This window comes from Anomaloglossus baeobatrachus, chromosome 6 (genome assembly GCF_048569485.1).
Source record: "Anomaloglossus baeobatrachus isolate aAnoBae1 chromosome 6, aAnoBae1.hap1, whole genome shotgun sequence".
NCBI lineage: Eukaryota > Metazoa > Chordata > Amphibia > Anura > Aromobatidae > Anomaloglossus > Anomaloglossus baeobatrachus.
In genome coordinates this window covers 537,754,630-537,776,408 of record NC_134358.1, presented here as the reverse complement: position 1 = coordinate 537,776,408, position 21,779 = coordinate 537,754,630, and the positions used below count along the sequence as shown (strand labels likewise).

Here is a 21,779-nt window from a genome sequence, read left to right as displayed (position 1 = left end):
TGGAGTCAGGAAGGAATTTTTTTCCCCATTGGAGCTTATTTGACACATTGGGGTTTTTTTGCCTTCCTCTGGATCAACATGTTAGGCTACGGGTTGAACTAGATGGACTTAGAGTCTCCCTTCAACCTTAAAAACTATGAAACTATGAAACTATGAAACTATGACACCCCGGGGACGATGAACAAAGCTTACCTGCGTCCCGCGGCACCTGCCGCCTATGCGGAAAGAAGGAGGTGGGCGGGATGTTTATGTCCCGCTCATCTCCGCCCCTCCGCTTCTATTGGCCGGCGGCTGTGTGACGTCGCTGTGACGCCGAATGTCCCTCCCCCTTCAGGAAGAGGATGTTCGCCGCCCAAAGCGAGGTCGCACAGCAGGTAAGTGCGTGTGACGGCGGTTTAACGACTTTGTGCGACACAGGCAGCGATTTGCCCATGACGCACAAACGACGGGGGCAGGTACGATCACTCGTGCAATTGCATGATAGATCGTAACGTGTAAAGTCCGCATTAGGCTGGCGTCACACGGTACGATATATTGGGTGATATGTCGTCGGGGTCACGGATTCCGTGACACACATCCAGCACTGTTAGAGCTGTCGTACCATGTGACACCTCCGAACGACTGAACGAGCAAAAATACTCACCTCATCGTTGCTCGTTGACACGTCATTCATTTTCAAAATGTCGGTCCTCCTTCTGTGCTCCCGTTGTTAATCGTTCCCGAGGCAGCACACATCGCTCCGTGTGACACCCCGAGAACGACAAACACAGCTTACCTGCATCCCGCTGGCAATGCAGAAGGAAGGAGGTGGGCGGGATGTTTACGTTCCGCTCATCTCCACCCCTCTGCTTCTATTGGCCGGCCGCTGTGTGACATCGCTGTGATGCCGAACGTCCCTCCCCCTTCAGGAAGAGGATGTTCGCCGTCCACAGCGACGTTGTCCGGGAGGTAAGTGCGTGTGACATGGGGTTAACGACTTTTTGTGCCACGGGCAACTAATTGCCCGTGACGCACAACGTCGCTTAACCCCGTCACACGCACTTACCTGCCCTGCGACATTGCTCTGGCCGGCGAACCGCCTCCTTTCTAAGGGGGCGGTTCGTGCGGCGTCACAGCGACGTCACACGGCAGGCGTCCAATAGAAGCGGAGATGACCGGGACGTAACATCCCGCCCACCTCCTTCCTTCCGCATTGGTGCGGGAGGCAGGTAAGGAGGTGTTCGTCGCTCCTGTGGTGTCAAACACAGCAATGTGTGGTGCCGCAGGAACGACGAACAACATCGCTAATAAGCAAAATTGATTTTTTTGTTTCAGGACGACCTCTCCGCGGCAAACGATTTTGACCGCTTTTGCGATCGTTTAAGTTCGCTCATAAGTGTCACACACTGCGATATCGTTAATGACGCCGGATGTGCGTCACAAACACCGTGATAATTCATTAACGATATCGTAGCGTGTAAAGCCCGCTTTAAGCCTGCTTTACACGTGTCGATATGTAGTGCGATCGCTTTTGCGATCGTAGCCGCCCCCATCGTATGTGCGGCATGGACAATTTGTTGCCCGTGTCGCACAAAGTTGTAACCCCCCGTCACACGTACTTACCTTCCAAACGACCTCGCTGTCGGCGGCGAACATCCTCTACCTAAAGGGGGAGGGACGTTCGGCGTCACAGCGACGTCACAGCGGCCGGCCAATAGTAGCGGAGGGGCGGAGATGAGTGGGACGTAAACATCCTGCCCACCTCTTTCATTCCGCATTGCTGGCGGCTGCAGATAAGCTGTGTTCATCGTTCCCGGGGTGTCACACGTAGCGATGTGTGCTGCCCCGGGAACAACGAACAACCGGCACGCAGAAGGACGTTCGATTTTTAGAAAATGAGCGACGTGTCAACGAGCAACGATAAGGTGAGTATTTTTGCTCGATCACAGTCGCTCGTAGCTGTCACACGCTACGATATGTCAAACGATGCCGGATGTGCGTCACTAACGACGTGACCCCCGACGACATATCGTTAGATATATCGTAGCGTATAACGTGCCCTTTAGTTTTCCCTCTGATTTTCAATTTGTAAAGCCAAAGGGATTTTCTTATACTTAGTTGGAAGTAGGGTAGTTATAAACATATCTAAACAGGACATTTATTTACTTGAAAATTAAATTCAGTAATACTGTTGAACCCAAAAGTTTACATACACTATCTAAAAAGACACATCTGCAGGTTTTTCCCTCCGCTCTCTAAAAAGACACATCTGCAGGTTTTTCTCACTATCAGACACGAAATCAAAAAAGAAAAAAAGGCCAGCTTACCGGTAGTAGAGATCTCTCATGTAGTGTCTATGTCCTGTGGAGCCGCACAGAGCAGGATGGATACCCTTCCAGGAGCAAATAGTGAAACCGTTTCAAAATTTCCAGCGAATCCAAGTGGACAAATTTTTTTTTCTCATAAAAAATTCAACATTTTATTTGTTAATTTGATTAAAATGCATTAGATTTAAATAGCTGGTAGAAAACTAACAGGGTGTCCCAGACTACGCGTTTCAGCAATATGCTATGCCTTCATCATGGCAAGAATACAGACCACGATGAAAGCGGCGTATATTGCTGAGACGCATAGTCTGGGACACCCTGTTCGTTTTCTACCAGCCATTTAAATGTAGTGCTTTTTAATCAAATTAACAAATAAAATTTTGAATTTTTATTATAAGAAAAAACTTTTTTGTCCATTTGGATTCACTGGAAATTTTTTAACTGTTTCACTATGAAATCAGAATAAACCATTCCCCTTTTAGGTCAGTTAGGAGCCAAAATTATTTATATTTACCAAATGCCGGAATAATGAGAGAGAGAGAATGTTTTAAGGCATTTTTATTACTTTCTGCAAAGTCAAAAGTTTACATACATTAAAAGTCCTTTGCCTTTAAACAATATGGGACAGCCTATATGATGATGTCATAACTTTGGAAGCTTCTCATAGGTTTATTGGTAACATCTGAGTTAATTAGAGACACACCTGTGGATGTATTGGCAACATCTGAGTTAATTAGAGACACCTGTAGATGTATTGGCAACATCTGAGTTAATTAGAGACACACCTGTAGATGTATTATAGTGCACACCTGAAACACACGGCTTCTTTGTGTAGCATCATTGGAAAGTCAAAAGAAATCAGCCAAGATCTCAGGAAGAGAATTGTGGACTTGCACAAATCTGGTTCATCCTTGGGTGCAATTTCCAGATACCTGAAGGTGCCTCGTTCATCTGTACAAACAATTATACGCAAGTACATTCAGACATAGGTGTCATGCCTGAACTCTGTACATCTTGTTTAGGAGGTATTGTGAAATTTAGTCTCCCTTTAAGGCTCAAGAACTATATGAACTCAAATGCTCTGCAAATAATGCATTTATTTTTACAGTAGTCACCGCTCCCCCCACTTCTTCAGCTACTATAGAGATGTCTGGACTGGTCTAATGCGAAGTAATGTGGATGAAGGTTTCATGTGGTCTGATGGCTCTCCTGTAAGTATTGTCTTGTGTGTTGTGAAATTAATTATTATTATATTATTATTTATTTATTATATAATTATTATTACTATTATCTCTTTAAAGGGAACCTGTCACCAGATTTTGGCCTTCTAAATGAAAACTAGCACCTTAAGCAGCGCCTGTGCTGCATTCTATAAAGGAGTAAGTTAGCCCCTGACCCGCCCTGTAGACCCCAAAAATACCATTATAAAATCTCCCACTCTGTATGTAAATTGTCCGGTTTGGTCCAATGGACGTCCTAATCTGCGCCTCCTGTCCCTTCTTTCGCCCTCCTCCTGTACTGATTGACGTGGATGACGCCTCGGACACCATCCACATAGGTGGGAAAAATATCCATATTCTTGTCTTGTGCAGGCACACTTGCACACTTCGCTCTGCCCTTTTGCGGGCAGAGCCAAAAACACAGGTGCGCCTGTGTGAACAAGCAAGTTATCTACGCAGGTGCGAGATTTTGCCTGGCATTGTGGATGAAGCAGGTGACGTCATCTACATCGCCGAGCAAAATTTCATGCCTGCGCAGTGAACTCGCCGGTTCCCACAATTGCACCTATGCTTTTAGCTCTGCACGCAGTAGGGCAGAGCGAAGTGCATCTGCGCGAGCCGGGAATATGTCTGCGCAGGCACAAAAGTTTGCCTGCCAACGTGGATGGCATCCCAGGCGCCATCCACGCCAATCAGCACAGGAGGAAGGTGAAAGTAGGGACAGGAGGCGCAGATTAGGACGCCCATTGGACCGTACAATTTACATACATGGGGGGAGATTTTATAAAGGTATTTTTGGGGTCTACAGGGGCGTCTGGAGGTAATGTGCACCTTTCTGGAATGCAGCACAGGCGCTAATTAAGGTGCTAGTTTTAGTTTACAAGGCCAAAAACTGGTGACAGATTCCCTTTAATAAGGAATACAGTGGAACCTCGGATTATGAGCATAATTGGTTCCGGGAGTGAGCTCTTAAACCAAGTTACTCTTATATCAAAGCGAATTTTCCCATAGGAAATAATTGTACCACAGAAAATTCATTCCACAACCCAAAAATATTTGCTGTATTTATACAAACTTATTACAGTAATACAATATAATGTACTGTACTCATATAAAATTATTACAGTATAATGATACAAAAAAAAAAACTGTACAGTGCAGAAAAAAACATAAAAACAAATTAAATTGCACTTTAGCTTACAATAGAATTGTTGGTGTGCGGGAGGTACAATACAAGCAATGTACTGCACTAGTTACCAGAAAGTACAATACTGTATCCACAAATGCAAATGGATAGACATTCTATATAGTATATAGTGTACTGTACAATGGAATACTGTGTACAGTACATATATACAGAAAGTTACCTCCAGAGCGGGTCAGAGGGTGGTGAAAGGACAGAACCGGAAGTGTGCACGGTGAGGATTTGCTCTTATACCAAGTTACAAATTTTTAGAAAGCTTTGCTTGTCTTGCAAAATGCTTTCAAACCAAGTTACTCTTAATCCAAGGTTCTGTCGCGGGCGGAGGAGGGGACGCCGCGCTCTCCCTCTGCTTGGGTCCAGCGGGCACTGCGGCCTGCTGCTGCCGCTGCTCGGTGGCTCGAGCGATGGGCCGGATCCCGGGGACTCGAGCGGCGCTCCTCGCCCGTGAGTGAAAGGGGTTTTTTGGGTGTGGGGATTGTTTATTGTCCGTGACGCCACCCACAGTTGTGGTGATTTGTTGGCACCACCGCTGCTCTGTATGGGGATCCCGGGAAGGATGGTATGGAGCAGCCAGTTGTTGTGTTGCCCCTCCGTGGGTAGGGGTTGGTGATCCCGGGGCCCAGTGATGAGTTGGGAGATGCAGGGCTTGGTGGGCGCAGGGACGCGGGGGCAGCGCTGTGCCTTGCGGCACTGTGGTACTCACTCAGCCTGAGACGATGACACAGTTCTCAGTAAAACACACGGCTGGAAAGACGGTTCCCACGGACGGCTGCACTTGCTTTCCCCAGTAGGTGACGGTGACGGTCCCTCTGTCCTACACCTAAGTTGACAATGGTTGCGATGGGTTCCTACCGGTAACCCGCTCCCCGGCTTGGATATGGGCCGGAGGAGCCCTACTTTGCGCGCAGGCGCTGGCCCTGAGAAACTGGTGCCCTGGCGGTGGCGGTGTCTCTCTTCAATAGTTGGACTGTTGCCTTCAATCGGGACTTGGTTGTTTGGAGACAGACGTCCCCTTCACTGACGGATTTGGCAAATTTACGGCGACTCCTAGCCTTGCCGGGGTCCGAGAGGCCCCTGCCCTGGTGCTGACTGTTCTTCGTATACTGCTCCAGACCGCCGGGCCACTACCCGTCCGCGGTCCTTCCAGCAACCTCCGAGCAGTCCCCCTCCAGACTGTCACCGCCGTTTGCTGACCTTGCTGACACTGTCCAGGCACACAGCTGGACCAACTTCAGGCTTTACTACACTTTTCTTCTGCTCGTCTACTACTTCCTCTTATCTTGCTTCCTCTCACTTTCCTGACTCACTGGTTTCTCCCGCCTCCAGGGCTGTGTACTCCTCGGTGGGCGGAGCCAACCGCCTGGCCCACCCCCTGGTGTGAACATCAGCCCCTGGAGGAAGGCAACAAGGATTTTGGTAGCCTTGGTGTTCCTAACTGGGATGTAGGGTGTGGTGGTGTGATGACCTGTGACACCTGGCTTGCCCAGGGCGTCACAGTTCCACTGTATATGTAAAGTAATATAATAATAAGGCGACATTGCTACGATGAGTATCCGGTGCCTTTTGATATTGCAGATTTTCTTCTCCAATTAGGTAATTACAGTTACTTGCATCTTATTTGGATTTCTAGCATTTTTTCAGCTGTGGTTTTTCTCTTTTTGGCATGTCAGGATCTAGAATTTTTTTTTTTTTTTAGAAATTCCTGTTAGTTAGCTTGTGTTAAAGTATCATTGATAAAGTCATGTAACAGTTACAAGTAGAAACGCACTAAAAACAGACATACAATTTTTTATCTGCAAATTTTTCTAAAATCGCAAAGTGTATTTATTGTAAGAGATGCTATGGAGATAAATGCACTACAGGTCAATTTCTGTATTGTGGAAAAAAGAAGCTAAATGGGCATGAGATTTAATGTAATCACTTAACCCCTTCACACTCGGACGATTTTCCCTTTTTTTCCTCCCCTTCTTCCAAGAGCAATAACTTTTTTATTATTTATTTTTCCGTGAATATTGCCATATGAGGGCTTGTTGATCAAATCAGCAGACCTGTGCAAGGATTACCGCAGGCTCGCCAAGGGAGCTCGCGATAACGGGACAGACATGGCCAAGGATATCCCAGTACCTCCTTGGTCGTGAACAGGTTAAAGGGAATCTATCAGCAGTATTGCACCCCCCAAACTATTCATATGTGCATGTAGCTTTTATAGACAAGTCCAGCAATATCTTTTCACCATTTTAATTGATATGCAAATGAAACTAAAGGTCTATGGTAGATCTTAAGCTTTTGTCACTCCAGCTCTATTCCTGCCAAGCGGTGCCTCCTACTGCTTGACTGACAGCTCCTTTGCCGGACATTACAGTCATATGAAAAAGTTTGGGCACCCCTATTAATGTATACCTTTTTTCTTTATAACAATCTGGGTTTTTGCAGCAGCTATTTCAGTTTCATATATCTAATAACTGATGGACTGAGTAATATTTCTGGATTGAAATGAGGTTTATTGTACTAACAGAAAATGTGCAATCTGCATTTAAACAAAATTTGACCCGTGCAAAAGTATGGGCACCTCAACATAAAGGTGACATTAATATTTTGTAGATCCTCCTTTTGCAAAAATCACAGCCTCTAGTCGCTTCCTGTAGCTTTTAATGAGTTCATGGATCCTGGATGAAGGTAGATTTGACCATTCCTGTTTATTATTATTATTTACTAGAAGGTGGCCCGATTCTACGCATCGGGTATTCTAGAATTTACGTATTGTGTAGTTCATGTATGATTTTTGTTATATATATATATGTATAGATGTTGTTGTGTGTAGTTACCAAGTGTTTGTGTAGGGACTGTACATGTTCTGGGTGTTGTCTGGGTGTGGCGGGGGGTGAGAGCGGTGTTGTATGTGTGTTGCGTGTGTTGCGTTGTTTGTGGAGCGCTGTGTGTCTGTAGCGTTGTGTGTGTGTGTGGTGTGTTTTGGGGGAGGTATGTTTTGTGCAATGTGTGTGTTGTGCGGTATGTGCGTATATTTGTGTGTGCCGCGGTGTTTGTGTATTGGGTGTTGTGTGTGTGCAGTGTTGTCTGTGTGTGTGGGTGTCTGTGTAGGGCAGTTGTTTGTGGTTCGCAGTGTGTGTGTGTGGTATGTTGTGCAGTGCGCGCGCGTGTGTGTGTGTGTGTGTGTTGGGGGAGGTGTGCACTTCCCATCGTGCTCCATCCCCCATGCAGCGCACTCCCCATCGTGCTCCATCCCCTATGCTGCGCACCCCCCATCGTGCTCCATCTCCCATGCTGTGCACTCCCAAACGTGCTCCATCCGCCATGCTGTGCACTCCCAAACGTGCTCCATCCGCCATACTCCGCACTCCCCATCGTGCTCCATCCCCCATGCAGCGCACTCCCCATCGTGCTCCATCCCCTATGCTGCGCACCCCCCATCGTGCTCCATCTCCCATGCTGCGCACTCCCAAACGTGCTCCATCCGCCATGCTGCGCACTCCCAAACGTGCTCCATCCGCCATGCTGCGCACTCCCAAACGTGGTCCATCTGCCATGCTGCGCACTCCCAAACGTGCTCCATCCGCCATACTCTGCACTCCCCATCGTGCTGCATCCCCCATGCTGCGCACTCCCAAACGTGCTCCATCCGCCAAGCTGCGCACTCCCAAACGTGCTCCATCCGCCATGCTGCGCACTCCCAAACGTGGTCCATCCGCCATGCTGCGCACTCCCAAACGTGCTCCATCCGCCATGCTGCGCACTCCCAAACGTGCTCCATCCGCCATGCTGCGCACTCCCAAATGTGCTCCATCCCCCATGCTGCGCACCCCCCATCGTGCTCTATCCCCCATGCTGCGCACCCCCCATCGTGCTCCATCCCCCATGCTGCACCAGCATCAGCATCTCTACCCACAGCATCAGCCTCTCTGCCCGCAGCATCAGCCTCTCTCCTCCCAGCATCAGCCTCTCTACCCGCAGCATCAGCCTCTCTCCTCCCAGTGACTCGCCCACCCCAGGGCTATGGGACACCCGGTGCCGGGCCGGACTAGTCCGGTGGTAGTCAGTGGTGGCTGGGCCCGGCTCCGTGGCCCTGGTGGGTGTCAGTAGAATACGTGGCTTGATGGATAAAGTTTGTGTTCGTGACGCCACCTGTGGTCTGCGGCTATTAAGCCGTCGCTGCTGTGTGAGGCCTCCGGGGTGATGTTATAGCAGCAATGGTGGTACTGCTCCCCACAGGTGGAGCGGAGCCCCGGGGACACTGTTAGTGCTCGTGACAGTCTATGGTGTTGTGTGGCTAACACGGTGCAGGGCCGACAGGCAATGAAAGAACCAGGCACAAACAACAGTCTCTTTACCTTTTCCTCTTTTACTTTGGAAACAGTCCAGTCCTGGGAGACCGTCACAGGTGGTGAAGGGGATCCGGTCGGCCTGGAAGTACTTGGGGTGATCTTTCTGGCCAGCTGAGTATGAGGCCTACTCCTGTACTTTTCTTTGTTATGATAGGACCCTGCTTCTCTGAATCCAGCAATGGCCCTCTTTGCTGCTGGGACTGATGATACGTCCCTTTCCCTTTGTAGCAGGCTGCGCAGGCCCTCTCTCTGGTGCTTCTCTGCTGGAGTCCACACCGGGCCTTGATGCTGCAGCTGTACCTTTGGGATGTTTTTGGGCCAGGTGCTTGCAGCTCTCCTGCCCTTCGGATTCGGCTACCAGGGAATATGTTTAAGCCCTGGTGGCCACAGACTCCGATGTCCGAGTCTCTCCGCTGCCTCTCAGCTACTCCTGCTTCTCTGGGCCAAGCTACTCTAGCTCTAGGCCCCAGATCCACAGGACAGCTCACTCGGCGTCTGTTCACTTCTACTGCTCTCTACAGACTGACTACTACTTCCTCCCTCAGATCAGACTAAAGGGATGCTCCCTGGAATCCCAGGTTCAGAGCTCCCCCTGCTGGCCGGAGGGAGAACTGCATTGGATGTTAAACTTGCTGGCCAATGGACCTCCCAATTACCTCCAGGCTCAGCATTAACCCTTTGGGAGGGCAATGCTGTTGTGGCGACCAGGTCCTGGGGCGCCACACCAACATCAGCCTCTCTGTCCCCAGCATCAGCCTCTCTGTCCCCAGCATCAGCCTCTCTCATCCCAGCATCAGCCTCTCTCCTCCCAGCATCAGCCTCTCTCCTCCCAGCCTACCCCAGCCTCAGCCTCCCCCAGCATCAGCCTCTCTCCTCCCAGCATCAGCCTCTCTCCTCCCAGCATCAGCCTCTCTCCTCCCAGCATCAGCCTTTTCTGTCCCCAGCATCAGCCTCTCTCCTCCCAGCCTACCCCAGCCTCAGCCTCCCCCAGCATCAGCCTCCCCCAGCATCAGCCTCTCTCCTCCCAGCATCAGCCTCTCTCTTCCCAGCATCAGCCTCTCTCCTCCCAGCTTACCCCAGCCTCAGCCTCCCCCAGCATCAGCTTCTCTCCTCCCAGCATCAGCCTCTCTCCTCCCAGCATCAGCCTCTCTCCTCCCAGCCTACCCCAGCCTCAGCCTCCCCCAGCATCAGCCTCTCTCCTCCCAGCATCAGCCTTTTCGGTCCCCAGCATCAGCCTCTCTCCTCCCAGCCTACCCCTACCCCAGCTTCAGCCTCCCCCAGCATCAGCCTCTCTTCTCTCAGCCTCCCCATCCCAGCCTTCCCCAGGATCAGCCTCTCTCCTCCCAGCCTCCTCCAGCACGCCGTGCTCCTCTGCCAATACTCACAGATCCGATCGCATACACTCACACACACCCACACACACCCGATCGCATACACTCACACACACCCGATCGCATACACTCACACACACCCGATCGCATACACACACACACACACACACACACACACCCGATCGCATACACTCACACACACCCGATCGCATACACTCACACACACACACATTGACGATATTGCACATACGCGCTCAAACTCACAACATCCGGAGATACCACATGCTTCTGGCCATGTGATCCTCCGGCAGGTCCTGGAAGCTTACAGCACAGTATCGCCGCCGAGAAGCAAGCGATATCCCAGGATGTTGTGAGTGTGTGGATGCGATGTGATGTGTGTGTGAGGTGTGTGTGAAAGTGAGTGTGATCTGATGTGTGTGTGTGTGTATGTGTGTGTGTGCTGTTATGTGTGTGCGTGTGTGTATGTTCCGCCGCTGCAGGACCTTGATGCGTTGGTAACTATGCTACCATGGTTACCAGCGTATCTCGTCCCCCGCTCGCATGGGAGCCCACACCAGCATACGCCGGCCAGCCCCAGCAATGCGAGGGTATGTGTCGGCTGGTTTGGCGGCGTACGCTGATGTGGGCTCCCAGGGGTACAGTACTCACCTGTGAGTCGTGGCTCCATGACCGTGTCGGTTCGGGGAATGCGTGGGGGGGCGAGGCCAGAGCTAGCGTGCATTGCGTGAGGGGGGCGGGGCGTGGCCGAGCTGCCAATGCCTGCAGGGTGCCGGGGTGAGAGGCCAATCTGTGGGGGGGCGGAGCCTGGGCGAGCGGCCGGCCAATCCGTGTGGGGGCGCAGCCTGGGCGAGCGGCCAATCCGTGCGGGGGGGGCGGGGCCATGGCGAGCCCAGCGGCCAATCAGCTTTGTGTCACCATAAGGACACAATTTTGGAGCAAGACAGACAGACAGACAGACAGACAGAGACAGAATAAGGCAATTATATATATAGATTATTATTATTTATTTATAGAGCACCATTGATTCCATGGTGCTGTACATGAGAAGGGGGTTACATACAGAATACATATATGTTACAATAGACAGACTAGTACAGAGGGAAGAGGGCCCTGCCCTTGCGGGCTTACATTCTAAAGGATTTTGGGGAGGAGACAGTAGGTGGGGTGTAGGTCGGGCGGCAGCACCGCACGGTGGTCGGGCGGCAGCTCCGCACGGTGGTCGGGCGGCAGCTCCGCACGTTGGTGAAGCAGTGAGGTCATTCAAGGTTATAGGCATTTCTGAACAGATGAGTCTTTAGGTTCCGTTTGAAGTTTGCAAGTGTAGTAGATAATCTGACGTGTTGAGGCAGCGAGTTCCAGAAGACTGGGGATGTTCGGGAGAAGTCTTGGAGGCGGTTGCATGAGGAGCGAATGAGAGAGGAGGAGAGAAGGAGATCTTGGGAGGACCGGAGATTACGTTTTGGAGTGTAGCGAGAGATTAGTTCAGAGATATATGGAGGAGACAATTTGTGGATGGCTTTGTAAGTCAGTATTAGTAGTTTGAATTGGATACGATGGAAGATTGGGAGCCAGTGAAGGGACATGCAGAGAGGAGAAGCAGGGTGGTAGTGAGGCGAGACGTGGATCAGTCGGGCAGCAGAATTAAGGATGGACTGGAGACGGGCGAGCGTGTTAGCAGGGAGACCACATAGGAGGATGTTGCAGTAGTCGATGCGGGAGATTATGAGAGCGTGCACTAGCATTTTTGTAGATTGAGAATTGAGGAAGGGAATTTACAAAACAATTCCAGTTCAGTTAAGTTTGATGGTCGCCGAGCATGGACAGCCCGCTTCAAATCATCCCACAGATTTTTAATGATATTCAGGTCTGGGGACTGGGATGGCCATTCCAGAACATTGTAATTGTTCCTCTGCATGAATGCCTGAGTAGATTTGGAGCGGTGTTTTGGATCATTGTCTCGCTGAAATATCCATCCCCTGCGTAACTTCAACTTCACTGATTCTTTCACATTATTGTCAAGAATCTGCTCATACTGAGTTGAATCCATGCGACCCTCAACTTTAACAAGATTCCCGGTGCCACCATTGGCCACACAGCCCCAAAGCATGATGGAACCTCCACCAAATTTTACTGTGGGTAGCAAGTGCTTTTCTTGGAATGCCGTGTTTTTTGCCTCCATGCATAACGCCTTTTTGTATGACCAAACAACTCAATCTTTGTTTCATCAGTCCACAGGACCTTCTTCCAAAATGTAACTGGCTTGTCCAAATGTGCTTTTGCAGACCTCAGGCGACTCTGTTTGTGGCGTGCTTGCAGAAACGGCTTCTTTTGCATCACTCTCCCATACAGCTTCTCTTTGTGCAACATGTGGTGTATTGTTGACCGATGCACATTGACAACATCTGCAGCAAGATGATGTTGCAGGTCTTTGGAGGTGGTCTGTGGATTGTCCTTGACTGTTCTCACCATTCTTCCTCTCTGCCTTTCTGATATTTTTCTTGGCCTGCCACTTCTGGGCTTAACAAGAACTGTACCTGTGTTCTTCCATTTCCTTACTATGTTCCTCACAGTGGAAACTGACAGTTTAAATCTCTGAGACAACTTTTTGTACCTTCCCCTGAACAACTATGTTGAATAATCTTTGTTTTCAGATCATTTGAGAGTTGTTTTGAGGAGCCCATGATGCCACTCTTCATAGGAGATTCAAATAGGAGAACAACTTGCAAGTGGCCACCTTAAAATACCTTTTCTCATGATTGGATGCACCTGCCTATGAAGTTCAAAGCTCAATGAGGTTACAAAACCAATATAGTGCTTTAGTAAGTCAGTAAAAAGTAGTTAGGAGTGTTCAAATCAATAAATTATTAAGGGTGCCCATACTTTTGCACCAGTCGAATTTTGTTTAAATGCGGATTGCAGGGGCGTGTCCTGGCTATGAAGGAGTGAGGACGTGACTTGTCTTAGCTCCTGCCACTGGACTTTATAACTGATGATCCACGCAACTGAGGACTCTGCAACACAGGCTATGCAGCGGAGGAGACGAGGGAGATCCCAGGGGTGCAGCAGCAGAGCTTCACAATCGGAGGAGAGAGGGATCAAACACTTTTTATCCAGGCCGGGGCAGAGAGAAGCTTCACAGGTGGCACCCAAGATGGCTGCTAAGGCTACACAGGAGGTGAGCTCAGCGTGCAGCAGTGAGATGGCAGCTATGGAGATGCAGGGAAAGGCTCAGCAGCTGACGCGACTGAGAGGAGAGGCCACCCGGAGTGAAGAGGAGATACAGAAGATAAGGCCAGACAGCCCAAGATTGCAGGTACAGGGGAAAGGAGTGAGAAGCACGGGGGAAGTGCCTGCTGATACAAACAGTAGCCCTGAAGCCTGGAGGCCTCTGGAGGGGGAAGTAACGTCCCCTCCTATAACACACATGCAGGAGTGTGAGGAATTTCAGGAGGGGGGACACTGCACTGCAAATGAGTTACAGGTCCCTGACAGAAGTGAGACCGTACCCAGGGAGAAGCACAACATAAATTTAAAGTTACCAGATGCAGACAAGCATACAGGGTCAGAGCCAGCCATAACAAAAACACAAGAGTCAGGAGTTCTGACAGAGCTTAATGAGATGCGGGCATGTTTCTCAGCTATACCCACCAGGGAAGATATGGAGGCATATATAACCAGGCTGGAGCAGGCGTACCGCACAGAGCTGTCAGCCCTGAAGGGGGAGGTGGAGAGAGTGGACACCCAGAGTCAAGTGCAGGCAGCTAAAATTCAGAATATGGAGGACACTTCACAGGCCCACGGGGCACTATTAGAACAACACTCCCGCCAAATACAATACGTGGTTGAAGCAATGGATGATGCTGAAAATAGGGGCCGAAGAAACAATCTCAGAGTGCGCGGCCTGCCTGAGTCTGTCGAGTCCAAGGACTTACATGGCACCCTTCAAGTGATCTTCAATAATATTCTGGGTGAACCATCAAGCCAACCCCTGGAATTGGATAGAGCGCATAGAGCGTTGGGCCCCAAACCAGCCCAGAACGACCGACCTCGGGATGTGATCTGTAGGGTCCACCGCTATGTTATTAAGGAGGCCATTCTGTTTAAGCTCCGCAGTGGAGTATCACCATCGTATGAGGGGAGCCAAATCCAGATTCTACAAGATCTATCCCGTTTTACCTTACAAAGGAGAAGAGCTCTTAAACCTCTGCTGGACATTCTCCGCTCATACGAGTTTCCATATAGCTGGGGGTTCCCCTTCCGCCTGCAGGTTCGGCACGCGGGACGAATGCATGTTCTTCGGTTTCCGGCGGATTTACCCTCGTTCACCGCGGCCTTGGACATTCCATTAGTGCCTATAGAGGACTGGCCGGACTTTCCAATGGGGGGGGGAGTCACAGCCGGTGATCGGATGCGTGGCTCTCGTAGAGAAAGAGGAGGGAGGCCGGTCTGATGTATAAGAGAATGGTGGATTAAATTGTTCTAGTATGTTTTTGGTTAAAGGATCACAGTACGATGGAGTCTATCCCCTGGTCCTGATGGGAATTTCGCGTTGTGGGGTTATTGTATCGCCCTGGACAGGGGGGTGGGGGGTTCCCTCCTTCCATCCTGGGTGTAATGGGGGGCGCCCCTCAACATTATAAGGTACAATACCCTCTCAAAGCCCCTTCTCCCTTCTTTATGCAGAGCTTTAGTTGCAAATCAAAATATATATAGTTAAAAGTTGTTTTTTAGTCCAGGGCAGGGGGCTCCTTTGTGGAAAGTTCCCTCCCTGATTGGGATAACACGCCACAGGGTAGTGGCGTAGGATTAACATCCCTGGTATATAGAGATTCTTATTTTTCTGCATTTACCTCTAGTCTATTTGACCAAGTATAAGGGTCACGTTACGACCCTACAGGCAAGAGGTGCTTTGACCTTTTTGCCTACGGTACTCTCTCTTTGTTTGTAGTTTCCTTTATATACTTAATCCTTCTACCCCCCCCCTTTTCTTTTTTTTTTTTTTTTTCTTTCTCTCCCCCTCTCCTAACCTTCTCTATTCTCTCCACCCACACCTCTCTTCCCATCCCCATCCTCTGACCCTACTTCCCGGTTCCTCACCGTTCCTCCTCCTCAGAATGACGCAGATTACCTTTGGCTCATTGAATGTGAGAGGCCTCAATGTCCCGCAAAAACGGTCTCAGGTATTCTTTGACATGCATAAGAAACGAGTCCATATATTATTGATTCAGGAAACACATTTCAAAACTGGTCACCTCCCTAACTTTAAAGACAGATATTACACCAAATGGGTCCATAGCCCCAACCCAGAGTCAAAATCAAAAGGGGTGTCTATAGGCATCCATAAAGCCCTGGTGCACACGGTTCTGGACACGAGAGTGGACACTGAGGGAAGATTCATTTTTCTGAAAATTAATGTTAATTCATCTATCTTTACCATTGTCAATTGGTATTTACCAAACAGAGATCCGGCGACGTCCTGCTCCTCTCTCCTGTCATCATTGGATGAATTCGCAGAAGGGACCGTGATCGTGGGTGGCGATTTAAACTTCACTTTGGACCCTAAGGTAGATACAACTTCGGGACACAATTTTCTCTCTCTCAGAAAGCTAACAAAAGTTAAACGCTCAATACAAGAGCTTCGATTGGTAGATGTGTGGAGAACGTTACACCCAGTGGAGCGTGACTACACATACTTCTCCCCGGCTCACTCCTCGTACAGCCGCATAGACCTGTTTCTTGTGAGCCAAAAGGCTCTGACTTGGCAGATACAGGCCTCTATAGGCAGTATATCCTGGTCTGACCACGCTCCTATATTCCTGAGCCTTACTATCCCAGATGGGGCAGGGAGGCCGTGGTCTTGGCGGCTGAACGATAGTCTGCTTGGGGATCAGGGGTGCATGAAGGATCTACAGAACACGATTGATGAATTTGTAGAAATACACTCAGAAGACCCCACAGCCCTTCCCGTGCAGTGGGAGGCACTTAAATGTGTGTTGAGAGGGGTTTTGATCAAACATGGGGCTAGGCTTAAGAGAGAGAGAGCCCAAACCATTTTGTCCCTACTTCAGAATATTTCAGATCTGGAAAGGGCCCATAAGAAGACATTATCACCTTTGACACTGGCGGAGCTAGTCAAAAATAGAGAGGAGCTTAAATCGATTCTCGACCGACAGTATGAGCGACATAGGACTAGAATAAAAAGATTCCTCTATGAGTATGCAGATAAATGTGGTAGACCACTAGCTAGGATTCTACACCCTAGGGGAGACCCCAGCCACATTCCCATGATTAAACAAGCAGACGGCTCTTCGACTCAGAACCCAACTCTCATCGCGGAACAGTTCCAAAAGTATTATAGAGACCTATATAACATAAAGGGCAAATTTGGAGACATGCCACATGACGCATTAGAAAATAAAATAAACGACTACGTATCCAGAACGGCCCTACCGGTTATACCCAGCGCTGAGGTTGAAAATTTAGAGACAGACTTTACAGAAGCAGAAGTGGCATCTATCATTAAAGAATCTCCCTCAGGCAAAAGTCCGGGTCCAGATGGGTTCACCCCTAAATTTTATAAAATATTCCAAACTCAGCTATCCCCGTTCTTGACTAAAGTATTTAATTCCATCTCAGAAAATTCCCAATGGGTGGCGCAATCTCTCGAAGCCCATATATGTGTTATCCCCAAACCGGGGAAGGATCACATGTTAGTTACAAATTACAGACCCATTTCACTGATCAATCTAGACCTAAAACTTTTTTCCAAAGCCTTAGCCAACAGACTTGCTCCTTTCTTGCCCGGGATAATACACACAGATCAAGTGGGGTTCGTACAAGGTCGGGAGGCGCGTGACAATACCAACAAACTGTTCCTCCTGATGACTCGGGCGAGGGCTTATTCTCTTCCCATGTGTTTACTCTCAGTGGATGCGGAGAAGGCCTTTGACCGGGTCAGTTGGAATTTCATGATGGCCGCTCTAAAGCAGGTGGGTTTGGGCAAAAAATTTTTAGATAGGATTGCGTCCCTTTATTCGAGACCCTCAGCAAAAGTTAGGACGGATGGGTTTCTGTCGTCATCGTTTCAGGTCCACAATGGAACAAGGCAAGGATGTCCATTGTCACCTCTGCTCTACGTCATTGTCATGGAGCATCTCGCAGTCGCCATAAGAAATAATGCTAGTATCCATGGGATAGAGGCCGGGGGAGGGAATCGCAAGTTAGCTTTATTTGCTGACGACCTTCTCATGTTTATTTCCCAGCCACACATATCCTTCCCGTCTTTGCTCAAAGAGTTCGAGGAGTTTGGTAACTTAAGTAATTTTAAAGTGAACTTCTCTAAATCAGAGGCTATGAATGTGACCCTGTCGGCGGAAGATCTAGCCCGTACAACCCAAAATTTTCCCTTTAAGTGGCAACCGTCAGCTATAAAATATCTGGGGGTAGTTGTACCTCGGGATCCAACAAAAATTATGCATCATAATTTTCTACCCCTGTTAGAGAGGACAATTAGGGATTTAAAGAAGTACGACAAAAAAAGACTATCGTGGTTTGGGCGTATCAACGCTATTAAAATGGATGTTCTTCCTAGGTTTCTTTTCTTGTTCCAAACGGTACCTATTCAGCTGCCGGGGAGTTACTTTTCCAAAATTCGGACGGCTTTGTCAAGGTTCGTTTGGGGGAATGGGAGACCTCGGACAAGCATAAAAACTCTTACCAGACACAAAAATAATGGAGGGGCAGGGCTCCCAAATTTCCAGTTATACTACAGGGCAACTATTCTAACGAGGATAATGGATTGGCACTTCCATAGGAACTCGAAACAATGGGTCGCGATCGAACAGGACGGATTGGGAGTCCCTTTGCACTTCCTCTCATGGATGGGAAAGGAGAGTAGGTCACAGATAGAGAAGGGAATGGAGTTTATTTGGACAGTGATGGGGACGTGGGACGGTGAGGTTAAGAGGGGTTCTCTCTCACAGGGGAGGGGTCCACTTACCCCCCTCTTTGGCAACCAGGAGTTCCCTCCGGGGCTTCATTCCAATAAATTTCTGGGATATGCTCGGGTGGAGGAAACTCGTTTTTTTCATGTGCTCCAGGGAAATACCCTGCCCCCTTATGCATCTCTACGGGCCACAGGGAGAGAGGTTTCCTGGATAGAATATATGCAGCTGAAATCGTTTCTATCCAACCAGGACAGGGAGAGGAAGTTGAGGACCCCCCCTACTCCATTTGAGAAATTGTTCTTGCAGGGTTCGTCACCTGGGCATGTCATATCTCTTATTTATAAAATGCTGAACCAGAGAGACATGTCGGACAAACCCAAATTTGTCTATAGATGGGGAGAGGAACTGGGAGAGGACATTTCGGAGGACAGATGGAGCAGGGCGTTTCTGTGGACCCACAAACTTTCTCTGGCTTGTGCCGCCCAAGAGAAAAACTATAAAATTCTCACAAGGTGGTACCAATACCCGACCAAATTGCATGCTATCTTTCCCTCAGTGTCCGACATGTGCTGGAGATGTGGTACAGAAAAAGGGTCTATGTTACATATATGGTGGAGCTGTGCTAAATTGCAACCATTCTGGGACTCAGTGTTTTCTCTGTATAAAAAGATGAGTGGGGGTGAGGTGGAGAGATCTCCCCAGGTGGCCCTCCTCTCTATCCTCCCAGGTTCATTCAAGTCACAAAAGAGGGACCTGCTGCGATTTTGTTTAGCGGCAGCCCGTATAATTATTCCCAGATACTGGAAACAGACTAGATGCCCCACGTTAGCTGACTGGGTAGAGGAGATGGCAAACCTCCAGAGAATGGAGGAACTCACAGCTGAACTTAATGGGCTCACGGAAAAATTTATCACAGTGTGGGGACCGTGGATTACGTTCATGGAGTCTCCTGAGTTCACGGTGAGTCTGGCAGGTTATTTGGGATGAGAAATGGTGACATACCTTGTCTTCCCCTCTCCCCACACACTTTTTTCCCCCACCCCCTCTTTACCCTACTTTCTTCACTCTATTTGATTCCTTCTTTTCTAAGCTTATATCTGTTCTTTTTTTTTTTTTTTTTCTAGTTTTCTACTTTTTCTTAAATGTTTATTCAATAACTTAAAAGGGGATTGTTTTATGCTGAGAGTGGTCTTGTCAATTATCAGGAAGACATGTTTAGCTGGAACTCTGATTTCTAGTGTATGGTTTGCCATGGTGTGTTAGCATAAGGATAGCTTATAGAGTTCCAATGAAATCTACAATGTGATGTTATTTTTGTCATTCCGAAACTGAGAGATCACTGTTTATGTTTTATAATCTTTATAAATGTTCAAGATGTATGCTTGATTTATAAACTTAATAATAAAACAGATTTGAAATAAATGCGGATTGCACATTTTCTGTTAGTACAATAAACCTCATTTCAATCCAGAATATTACTAAGTCCATCAGTTATTAGATATATGAAACTGAAATAGCTGTTGCAAAAACCCAAATTGTTATAAAGAAAAAAGGTTAACATTAATAGGGGTGCCCAAACTTTGTCATATGACTGTATATAACATAATGGCTGCCAGGCTAACAGGAGGAGACTGCAGCACTATGCAAGAAATAGAGCTGGAGTGACATTGGCTTCAGATCTATAAATGGTTCTTCAACCTCATTTGCATATCAATTCAAATGCTGATTTGTCAGTAATGGAAGAGTGGACTGGTCATGTAAAGGTAGTGCTGAGCTTATCTGTGAAAGAGTTACATGCACATATAAATAGTTTGGGGTGTGAAATCCTGCTGAGAGACTCTTTTAAAGGTAACCTGCCACCATTTTTGGCCCTATAAGCTACGGCCACCACCAGTGGGCTCTTATATACAACATGCTGTATATAAGAGCCCAGGCCGCTGTGTAGAATGTAAAAATCACTTTATAATACTAACCTAAACAGTCGTTGCGGTGCAGACTGGTCAGATGGGAGTCTCCTTTCTCCAGTACTGGCGCCTCCTCTTTCGGCCATCTTTGCCCTCCTTCTTCTGAAGACACGGTGCATGACCAGTCTTATGTCATCCACAATAACCGGCATTGAGGTCCCACGCAGGTGCACTACAATACTTTGATCTGCCCTGCTCAGGGCAGATCAAAGTGCGCCTGCGCAGGACCTCAATGCCGGCTATTGTGGATGACGTAGGACGGGTCATGCACCGTGGCTTCAGAAGGAGGATGACAAAGATGGCCAAAAGAGGACCGGAGAAAGGAGACATCCATCTGACCAGTCTGCACCGCACTGCAGTGACCGTTTAGGTGAGTAGTATAAAGTAATTTTTACGTTCTACACAGAGGCCTGGGCTCTTATATACAGCATGTTAGAATACTGTATATAAGAGCCCACTGGTGGTGGCCGCAGCTTATAGGCCCCAAATCTGGTGACAGGTTCCCTTTAAGAACTGTAATACACAGAAGTGTTGGTATATGACAATACTCAAAAGAAAAAAATGCACCAAATAATCATTGTGGGAAATTCACCTTAAAGGTTTAAAATAGTTGTAGTTTATTTAAAATATATGACCCTAAAAATATACAACAATGGTATTATCAACAGATTTAGGCGTCCATACAAATACATGTAACTTTGTACCAGATAACTAAGTTGTTTTTTCTTTTTTAATAAGCTGAATTACGAAAATTGGAAATATGGCAATCCTGACAAATCTGATGAGCAGAAGAAGTGTGTGGCATTGTCTAGATATTTTATTAATTGGTATAACGTGCACTGTGATATGCCATTGGAATGGATTTGTAAGTTACAAAAAGGTACAGAAATGTTAAAGCTAAAGCAAATCATCCGCTCTACACAATATTCATAGTTTACCCAACAGAAATTTTTGTTTCCATCACCCCATTGTATTTATGTTTCTGTCAGGGACAATCACAACATGGCAAATTCACTCTTCAAATGCACCATAACTGAGCCAGAAACAGCTCAAATGTAGCAAGTATTGTAGATATGTTTTGTCTTGCTAAGCTGAAAGTGCTATGGCTTAAAGCACACCAATCACCAGGGTTTTCCTATAAACCTAAAGCCAGTGCTATACTGGCACTATCAGGCTGAATGTATACATATCTTAGGTGTCAACTAGGACATATAGGTTTTGAAACATCAGCAGCTTATTGAGTGACAGCAGCTGAGGATCAGATATCTGGGGGGGGGGTATTCATAGTTATCCCCTCCCCCTGTTACTTATGTTAATTCTATTATACAATTGTTTTACTTTGTGACTAAAAGGACCTGTGCTGATGTCATACCCATGTGACCAAAAAGGGCGGGGCCTCAGCCAACATAGCTAATACCAGGAAGCAACATTTTTCTTTTGGCTGAGG

General features: G+C 48.0%; 1 protein-coding gene across 1 annotated transcript in view; it reads left to right on the top strand.

Moving 5' to 3' along the window:
- The window catches only part of LOC142243975 (macrophage mannose receptor 1-like), a 234,721-nt gene that overhangs the window by 84,140 nt on the left and 128,802 nt on the right, over nt 1-21,779 (top strand). The window contains exons 14-15 of the mRNA XM_075316164.1: nt 3,415-3,517; nt 21,071-21,212. Coding sequence (XP_075172279.1) covers nt 3,415-3,517; nt 21,071-21,212 — 245 coding nt within the window. The remainder of the gene's footprint in view (nt 1-3,414; nt 3,518-21,070; nt 21,213-21,779) is intronic.